The sequence below is a fragment of the Amborella trichopoda genome, chromosome 13 (genome assembly GCF_054954075.1).
Source record: "Amborella trichopoda isolate Santa Cruz 75 chromosome 13, AtrichopodaSantaCruz75HAP2 v2.0, whole genome shotgun sequence".
NCBI lineage: Eukaryota > Viridiplantae > Streptophyta > Magnoliopsida > Amborellales > Amborellaceae > Amborella > Amborella trichopoda.
This window is the reverse complement of record NC_142348.1, coordinates 4060594-4070801: the sequence shown is the minus strand read 5'-3', so window position 1 is coordinate 4070801 and position 10208 is coordinate 4060594. Positions and strand designations below refer to the sequence as shown.

The 10208-nt window shown below is 38.3% G+C and overlaps 1 protein-coding gene across 10 annotated transcripts in view; it reads left to right on the top strand.

Annotated features, from left to right (window-relative positions):
* Positions 1–359: 359 nt before the first annotated feature.
* LOC18428830 (alanine-tRNA ligase) overlaps positions 360–10208 on the top strand; it is a 29596-nt gene continuing 19747 nt past the window's right edge. For 8 of the 10 annotated variants that reach the window (XR_016048049.1, XR_016048050.1, XR_966491.3 and 5 more), the window contains exons 1-6: positions 360–672; positions 6421–6487; positions 6620–6697; positions 7070–7122; positions 7265–7348; positions 9858–9910. Coding sequence is in view for 7 of the 10 variants with exons in the window: in XM_088856346.1 (XP_088712472.1) it covers positions 430–672; positions 6421–6487; positions 6620–6697; positions 7070–7122; positions 7265–7348; positions 9858–9910 (578 nt within the window). In the remaining 3 variants the exon portion in view is untranslated. The remainder of the gene's footprint in view (positions 673–6420; positions 6488–6619; positions 6698–7069; positions 7123–7264; positions 7349–9857; positions 9911–10208) is intronic. The other 2 variants (XM_088856349.1, XM_020663955.2) reach the window with 1 other exon arrangement.

Sequence of the window (10208 nt, the reverse complement as noted above, 5' to 3'; positions counted from 1 at the left end):
AACTTCTATGTTTGGAGGGAAAACATATAAACCTTTCATTTGTATAAAAACATCTTGAGTTTGAAGGGCGTGTAAGCATATGGATATATCATTATAAATATGTAATAGTATGAATATGTATATATATGGGTATATATATCTCAATAAAATTAGATGCAATAAGTATCTCAATATTAGTTAGTAATTATTAATAATGTGGGTAATTATCAATAATGGAGTATTGCATATTTTTTATTAATTAATAAAAGAGAGAGTATTATGAGTTTTTAGTACCCCATATAAATATATATATATCAAGCGATAGATACCCATATACATACGTATCCATACTATATAATGATATATCTATACGCAAATATGTACAAGAAGCACCCTCTCTCTCTCTCTAAAGTCGAAGGGCAGTAATTGCTGGTGCCAACGTCCTTGAAAATGGCAGAAGTTGGTGCCGATGCAGAGGAGGAGAAGCCCAATTTCATCAGAGAAGAAAACCAGCATTCTTTTCAATCCCACCAAAAACCAGAGGAGGAGATTCCATGGATTGAATACGCAGTCCAGGAAGCTGAATCCATTAAGAAAACGTTAATGGAGGCCACCGACTCGGCCCTTGAAGCTACTAGGTCTCGGCTCTTCGATATCCATGCCACCTCTTCAGCTCATTTCTATCAAGCAAAGGTACCCATCCCCCTTTATTTTTTTCATAGAGCAGATTTATTATTGTAGGGTAAATTCCCGTTTTGTTCATGTTTTATTTTTGCCATATACATGGATTAATCATCAAACATAGAAAAAGTTGGCACGGATTGGTTTTTCTATTTGCTTTATCTCTATGTTTTTCTCTCTGTTCCATTGTCTCTCTGATGAAAATCTATACCGTTATAGGTTTCAGTGTTCTTTATTATCATTCAATGGACAAATTTCATCACGTTGGTGTCTATCTCAATGTTATTATAAAACAACTAAAGAAAAAATTACAGTTACTCTCTCTCTCTCTCTCTACGCATTTCAAAATCAAAGTGGGTCTAAATTTCTGATTTAAAATGTTATCATGGATGGCATTTGGTTGTCTAGAAAATGAAATTAACCTTGACTGGGTTTTCTCTCTCTCTTATGCTCCATGGCTTTTATGTTACATTATTATCCATCAGTAGTGGGCTTTATTAGTCCTGATTCCTAATGTTTAAAAAAGTATGAAAAGTTATCTCAGGGGGCAATTGGGTTGTGCTTGTGATTGGCTGGATTAGTGAAAGGTTGCATGCTGTTGAATGAAAGGGTTACTATCTGTGGGTTAACTTGTTGAAGTCTATATTAAGCCATGTCTTATGGTCACAAAATGATGTGCACTTGTATTTCAGTTTGACCACTTGTTTTAAATGCTTTGATATTTTTGATGGCTTCCTTTTTATATAGTTGAGTGAAAATGCTAACATCCATCCCCCCCCATGAAAAAATTATAGTAGAGAATAGTGAGATATGTAATGAAGCGGATCACAAGCATCCAAAGTACCTGTTCACCCTTTAAAATGAGCAAATTTAGGAATGTATTGGTCCCTCTCTTGGCTTTTTTAAAGCTTCACTTTAGTTTAATGGACCATGCTCTTTGCTTTCTTTGGTTAAAGATTTACATTAATCGCTATGTCTTGTAAAACAATGTTGAACTAACTATTAATAGTCACAAGTACAGTGGCGCCTTGCCTGCATCCTAGTCACTCCTCCACCTTGTCCTTCTACTATCTTATACTATCTCCCAACGTACCCACTTTGCAATCTCTAAACCCTACTTGTCAATCCTCAGGCTCAACCATAGTGACTCTTCCTCCTCATCATTCCCATTCCCTGACATCTGCACCCCTCTAACATTTCCTTTGGATAAAAACCAATTCAAGTCTTAAAATCCCCACCTCTACCCTCATTGGGGTAGGGGTGGTATGGACTTTCTTGCCTTTCTCTTATTCATTCCCTCCCTAGCACTCGGCTCGCCACCCACACAAGAACAATACCTAACCTTAAACATGTCCAATATCAATCCTTCCCCAAGTTACTACAACTACTGTCACCTCATACTTGCCAAACACCACTCTCCACCAACCACCGCCCAACCCTAAAACACAAAACCAGAGTGATAACAACCTCACCCTGAACCCATGGCCACAACCACAAACTGTTTTTTCCAACACTGGAGTCACCCAGTCTGAAAATCATTCCATCAGCATTTAATGAGACTACATCACCGAGATAATCAACTATCTAAAAATCTCAGCCATCATCACTTTCCATCGTTTTGGAAATTATATTACAGGTACTCAACCATGGGTATCAAAGATTCAAGGACCTAACATCCAATGCAGACCACAACGTAAACAACTATCTTTGGGGAGGTTCCTTTGCACCTTTCGCTCACAATAAACTCGCACCACAGCTCTAACTTCATCGTGGCTTGACTTCATCTTTGGGGAGGTTCCTTTGCATCCTTCCTGATACAAAACCTGTCTTTCTGGGCCTAAACTGTTGCATTTTGAACTTAGGTGGCTCAATGGCTCGCATTTCACAACTTGGTTACCCACTAGTCTGTCATTTGCGGTCCAAGGGTGGGCCAGATATAGATCCAGAGAAAACTCCGACTCCCCAAAGTAAAACAATAAAAAATTGGAGTTGTGCCCTGCCAGTCAATTTCTGATGAGCCAAACAAACAATCCTCAATGCGATCCATGACCTCGACACCCAAGAGGAACATAGAAACCTCCATAAGTAGAGTTCCTAACCAGGCTGCTTGCAAAAGAAAGATACTTCACCATTCTAAAACACGAGAAAGCCTTTGGTACCAAAGGTCCAAAATCAAATGGTTAAAAGTAGGAGACTGGAACACTGTTTTTCTTTTTTTCCACAAAATAGCAAACAACCAACATAGTACAAACCAAATCTCCCATATTACAGTCGCAAACCAAATCTATGAAGAACCAGTATCCATCTCCGGTCACATGCACTCTTTCTTCCAGCCAACGCTGAACTGTCCTTTTCAAGTTTCACCCTTGAGCAAAGCTGTAGCCTGTAGGTTTACAGAGATCACTTTCAGAAGAGGAAGTCCTTCATACAAGCTCAGACTTGGACTAGGACATAGCATTGGTTCAAATAGCTTTCCGATGGCTCCCGCTCTCATTTATGAACAATTATGGCCCTTGATATCTTAGCTTTTTTCAATTAATTCCACCATAGAGGTAGGATACACATCTAAAAGCCACTTTTTTTTTTTGAGAGAAGGTTAACATCATCTAAATCTAAATGCCACTTTTGTGTTGCTAATACCCAAATTAGAAGGCGCACGGGAAACTTAGACATAGTTTGCTCAATTCTTCATTATGAAAATCTTGTGAAGGTCCTAGCTACCAGACATGGGGAGGTTCTCTCCCATATTATCTCCCACAATCAAAATGCTTTTGTAAAAGGCAGGCGGATATTAGATGGTGCTTTGTAGACCACGAGGCAATCCATATTAGACATACTGCCAAAAAACCAGGCCTCATTGTAAATCTAGATTGGGAAAAGGCATTCGACCACGTAGTTTGAAGGCTATTCGATGTAGCTACGCAAAGAATGGGATTTGGCGCAAAATGGAGAAATTTGATTCAGTGCTGTGTCTCCTGGGCCTAGTTTCCATCCTCATCTATGGCGCACGTTGTGGTTCTTTTCCCTCCTCTAGCAGCCTAAGACACGAAGTTCCTCTGTCTCCTTTCATTTATGTTATTATGGGTGAAATTTTCAGTAGAACCATCTCAAGACTCTACCTTGGGGGAACCTTTCTGCCTTCAAGTCTTCCGCCAATGGACCTGAAATCTGTCTTCTGCAGTATGTATGCTGATGACACCCTCATTTTCTGTGATATCTCACTCCAAGAAATGGACACCCTATGGTTTTTCCTCAGGTGTTTTCAGGTGTCCAATGGAGAGAAGATAAATATGGCCAAATCCAAATTTTATGGGAATGACGATAAATATGGCCAAATCCAAATTTTATGGGAATGACGATAAACATGGCCAAATTCAAATTAGTGGGCATTGGTGTAAGCACTTAATCACTTGGGCATTTTACAGTCTGTTTTGGTTGTGGATCTGAAACACTTTGCTACAATTATGTGGGCCTAGCATGGTGCATAGGAAAACTGAGGAAATCTATGGGGGATCATGTGGTAGAGAAATTCGAAAGAAGACTTACTGCCTGGAAGGAAAGATTTCTTCTATTAGGAGGTCAAATTGCATTGGTCAAAGCCACACTTTTGGACATTGCTATTTACTTCTACTCTTTATTCCACATGCCAGCAAGTGTGTCCAAAAAGCTAGATCAACTTATGTCAAGCTTTCTTTGAACCGGGGATGCAAACACAAAAAGGTTCAACTAGTGGCATGGGATAAGCTATGCACTCCATAATCTGTAGGAGGTCTTGGAGTCCGGGGCCTGAAATCAACTAAGCTAGCCCTATTGGGAAACTGGCAGTGCAGAGTCGCCAACCAGCAGGACTGATTATGGCAATGTGTTGTGCTACATAAATATGGTCTTGACCATAGCAGGATGTTTTCCCAAAGGTACTCGGCGACAAAATACCTCTGGGGCCTGGAAAAGCATTCTTGCTAGTCAAAACCCCTTTATGACTCGTACCCGATTCAAGATAAACAGCGGAAGTAAGGTGCAATTCTAACAAGACATATGGCCGGGTGATAAAGCTTTAAAGGATCACTGGTAAGGTCTATACAATATTGCCATTGATCTCTGTGCTATGGTGGCTTCTCGCTATAACACTTCTCCTGTGTGAGTCTTATGGATTCCCAAATTTAGAAGGAACCTCTACATGATAAGGAGACACAAGAGTTTCCCCATACGTGCGAAGTCCTCAAAACTATATTTATTCCAGCCAGGGGAGAAAATAGAATCATTCGGTCTTTGTCTGTCTCAGGCATCTCTTCTGTGTCCTCTTTCTTTAAATTTTTCCACAATTTCCCTGATCATTGTACCACATCTCATAGAAAAGTATGGCTCTCTCCAACTCCACTCAAAGTACATGCTTTCGACTGGTTGATAATTGCCAATAAAACTCTCGCTGTTGAGCAACTCCAAAGAAGGGGTTTCTCCTTATCCTGTAGATGTGTATTTTGCAGAAGTGCCAAAGAATCCATGGGCACCTATTTCTACATTGCCTGATTGCTGCTGAGCTATGGGCAAAGTTACTGCAGATTTTCAACCCTGCTTCAACCCAAAGGTTGTTTGACGCTTTTCTGTCTGCCATACCCAACAGCTGGTCACTTTCTTAGGAGAGCCTCAATCCTGTCCACAATTTTTCAGTAATTTGGTTTGAAAGAAACCAAAAAATATTTGAGGGGAAGGAATGTACCACCTCAGCCATTGCACAGAACATTAGGGCACCACCATTTTCTGGGGAAAAAATTATAGGCGCCTGGAATGTTTCTCTCATAGAGATTTTGACTCAAAATGGCACAACATAATATTTATTCATTGACCCAAGAAACCACAGTTTTCCCCACCATGGAGGTGATGGCTTCTCACTAGGTAATCCAGGGCCTAGCGGTTTTGGTGGTGTCTTTGGAGATGGTTCAGGGCATGTGCTACTCACCTTTTCAGGGTAAATAAGCCACAAAACTCCAACGCAGCCGAATAGGGACTAAAGAGGTTTCAGCCGGTTTGTGGTTGTACTGTAACGTGGAGGGTGACTCAATCGATGTCATTCAATGAACATCTAGAGTAGTCCCACAGCCTTGGAGACTTGCTCACATGTTTGATCACATTTTCCATCTATTCAGGAACTCAGTTGTCTCTTTCCATCACATTTGGAGGGAGATGAGCTCAATGGCTGACATGCTGGTTGGGAGGGCACGGTGCCACTCAGGGGATTATATCACACAGCAGCTATTTTCATCTTCTTTTCCCTCTGGTTATTTTTTACTCTTCTATACTGTCTCTGTCATACCTTTCTCACTCTTTTCTATCTTCTCTTCTCTCTATAGTTCTACTTTGTCCACAGGGACCTCTACCTATTTTTTTCCATACTTCACTCTGTCCGTTTCTGACCATGCTTATGAGTCCCTCTTTATTTTGATATGTAGTGGGACCCAGCTAACCCCCATTATTTTTTGAAATATTAACTTTTGACATGTAAGACTTGTACTCTGAGCAACTAGTGTGGGATGGCTCGTTAACATCGCCTTTTGTGGGTTATTTTTGGAATATCTTTTGATAATACAAAAGCTATGCACGTTACCTTTCAAACAAAAAAGAAAAAAGGAAAAAAAAACATGCACATTAATCACTCTATGCTCTATGAATTTGATCCAGTGTATAGCTTAATATTCTAGGCATGGTTTATCCATGGAGAAACCTGTGGTTGAGCCATCGTGAATGTTTTTGTTGGTTATTTAGGAAGCTCTTTTGGATGTCAAGACCAAGTACAGCGAATATGAAGATTCCATGTTCGGGAAAGTTAAGGGTATGTAAAGAAACTAATTATTACTATTTTGTTTTTTATGTGGGTATGCAATTGCTTCCTTGCAATGTCTCAATTCATTATTTATGTTTTATGGAATGGTTTTGTCTTTGCTGTGAATGGGTCTTGGTGCAGAGGGGTTGCTTATTGCTGCATCTCATCCATCCCTTGCATGTGGGGTGGCCGTTGGATCGGGAGTTCTCATTATGAAAAGTAACTTCGGTTATCCTTTTGCATCTAGTATCTAGAATTCATTTGCATTTGGATGAATATATATTAATTTCTCATTTAAACAGAGAGTTCCTAGGGAGTGGCTAAGAATATTTGCAATGATATTTTGATCAATTTTGATGTCAGTGACTGTTACCATTATGTTATTAATGTGTTCTGATATTGTATGAAAAAATGTTTACATCATCTTTAGAAAAGATTGGTTAAAATTCCACAATTATGAGCAAGTGAACTACTTAGGTGTTACCTTGTAATTGATCTGCATTATTCATGTTTTGTGATCATGTATATCATTTTACATTATATTGAGTGTGTTTGGTGTTTCTTGCCCCTTAAGTTGTTTATATCTTGTAGGACCGAGGCGTTACTTGTTTAATAGTGTGCAACGACTTTTTGTGAGTGAAGAGGTAGGTGCCAAGTCTACGGACCAAATCTTTTTTTTCCCATATGCTAGAATTCAATTTAGGCTTGAACTCTATGGCAGAAACATTATTGTATTCATGCTTAAGAAATTTGGTTCGCCTGTTGTTTCCTTGTTTTTGGGTGCAGTCCATGCTTGCAAGTGCAGAAGCCAAGGTGAAAGAATTGCGACAATCGATTGAGTTGGTGAAGAATGAAAGCAAGAAATTAGAGGTATCATTTTAAATTTTTTTAACTATCTTGTCTTTTTTTCTTTTTTTTTTCTTGCTAACTATTATTCTCAACTCATTCAGTACTTTTATTAGTTATTTGTTGCTTGAATATATATTTTTTGTTTTTTCGCAATTTTTTGCATTTTATATGTGTTCCTCTACTTGCAGGGAAGATTCTCAATACTATGATAAGATGATTTACAGCTACTTATGGCAGCAACAGTATATATTTGTGACCTGCCCAAAGAAATCAGAAATAATGTAGAATAAAGTAAAATGATGTTTTTGTAATAACGAAGAATGTTTACTGCCAGGACGTCTTCATTTTCTCAGGATATTTACCAACCTTGATGACTTTAATAACTTAAGGTCGGACTGTTTGAATAGGAGGGTAACTTTTATAATGCTTCCTCTAAATACTTATCACTGGAACTTCATTGTTCTTTTCAAGGATTAAAAACTTAACACAATAGCTTTTTTTTTTTTTTTTTTTTAAAAGAGCTATATGGTAGTTTGAACGCACAGGGTCAGTAGCTGATCGCCTTGCCTCTTCCTACTTGGATGTTTTAATTCTCTCAATTTCCATGTCCCTGGGTCATTCCATGGCAATTCTATGAAAACTGGATCTGATTTCATGGTTTAACTGATTGGACTAGAAATTGGCCCTATAGGGGTTCTATTAAAGAAAAGGGATTGTATACAATGAGACCATTTACATTTGATACAAGGTGGCCACAATTGTTTATAACAATTTGATGTGAAATCTGATAGCTTGGGTGTGTCACAGTTTGAGAAAATTTCTTTTGAAGTTTGAGTTTGGTCAATGGAATTAATGCAGCCATCCAATTTCACGTCCAATTGTCAAGATTAATTATGACTACCTTGTACTAAAGGTAAATGGTCTAATTGTATACTTTTCCTAAAGAAAATACCTCTTTTCTAGAACCCTCAGCACTTATTTAAAAAAAAAAAGAAAAGAAAAAGGAACCTTCTTTCCTAGAAAACCATTTGAACTGGCCTAAACTCGGCTAAACACAGCCAGTTGAACCAGAAAACTAGTTGCTTGAATTAGTGAAGTTGTTAATTGATGTTACTTCTTCTTTACGTTTAATTATTTTTATCGGTCCAACTGGTTGAACCTGTAGTGAACCAAATTAGGACCATTCTTTGTTTAATCCTATGGTATGGTTTCACTTTTCTAAAAACACCATACCCTGCACATCCACTAGTCTGCTACATAATATGGTACATGGTTTGTATAACCATCGAGTAGTTTTTATAAGTTGAATGTCCAATATTTACCATTGATATATAACATTGTTTCTCACCAATTGTATTTTAGTCATCAACTAAAATAGCCCTGATTTGCATTTATGCGGCTTTGCAACTGAGTATCATTAGTATTTTCTGTGATTAAATTCAGTTGGAAATGATTAACAGATAAAATGAATTTCATTAGCTATTTTTCTTGGAAACTGTAACTGGTATTTATTTGGCCCTATACCACACTCCATGGCGAGTTTGATCAGGGTTGTTGTAAGTATTGCCAGGTATAAGATCAAGGGAATGTCTTACTTGGTATACATTTTGTTCTTCCAGAATTATATTGCCTTAGTAATCCTTTGCTTCTCGTTATTGCCTTGGATTGTTTGCAGCGATTTGCTGATTATCATTAGGGGGTTAATTATTTGATTTCCAAGCCAAGGAGACCGGTAGAAGTATTGCATGAGATTTGCATTTACAAATTCTTTGGAGATAACCTTCTGACATATACTTAGGGAAGCAAGTGAGTGAGTGGACATGGTGGCTTGGAATGGAGAATCTAGTCTGAACTGAGTTCCTCCTTTGTACTACTGTTTATGCATCTATAATCCTTTGTTTTTATACAATCAGCAATGGTGAAATTGTTGCTTTATATCTATGGGCTGTACATACTATTAGGAGGTCCTTTCGGGGGTAGATTCAATCTTCTCATGCTCTGCCTGATCACTTCCAAAAAATTGTTGTCATGAAAAAGTGCGTAAATTCATCATCATCATCCAAAAGTGAGTAAATTATGTCTCTTAAAAATCTCCCCTCTCATACAAAAGTCTGATCTATCCTTGATTAGGCTGCTTCTCAAAGTGACCAGTTTTCTTCATTGTATCGTTATTGGTCTTTATCTCCATTCTAAACCTATCAACTGTTGCATTTTGTGTATTGTGTGATTATAGCCTGCTAGTTGCAGCTGTTGTTCTATTTTCACTAGTAGCTACTGGTGAATTTTTATCTTCACTGCATGGAGGCTGTGAAAATAATTTTTATGGTTGCTAATAACATGCTACTTCGTGCTTCAAATTTTGCACACTTAAATATACCTTTCATCCCCATTTCATTTTCTTTCTTGTAACATCTGCATGTGCTATTTTTAGGTCTACCAAACGCCTTATATTTCTCAAATTAGGGAGTATGCTGGGAAGAAGGCACTAGGGACTAATGCTTATTTTTTGATCTACCTTCTTTATCTCCAGGAGAGAGCTAGACTAGCAGAAGAAGAAATGAGACGGGGCCAAACAAAGCTTAGGTAGGCATGTGAGATTTGCTTGAACGTAGAGTATACAATCTCCAGTGAACTATGTAAAACCTGAGCTTATTGGGGTCATCACCATCCAAATAAATGATGGACAGTTGATGGAGAGAGAGTTCGGACTAGGTCCGGTTCAGTTGGGTCACCCCAATGGATTGTGGTCTTCCATACCCATTGTATCATAATGTACTTTTCTTGATTGTTGCTTCAAATGCCTTCCATGCATGAACAATTCTCTCAACAACTCTATATCTTCTCCTAGTGAATCTCTTATATTCACTCTAGCTCCATTTGG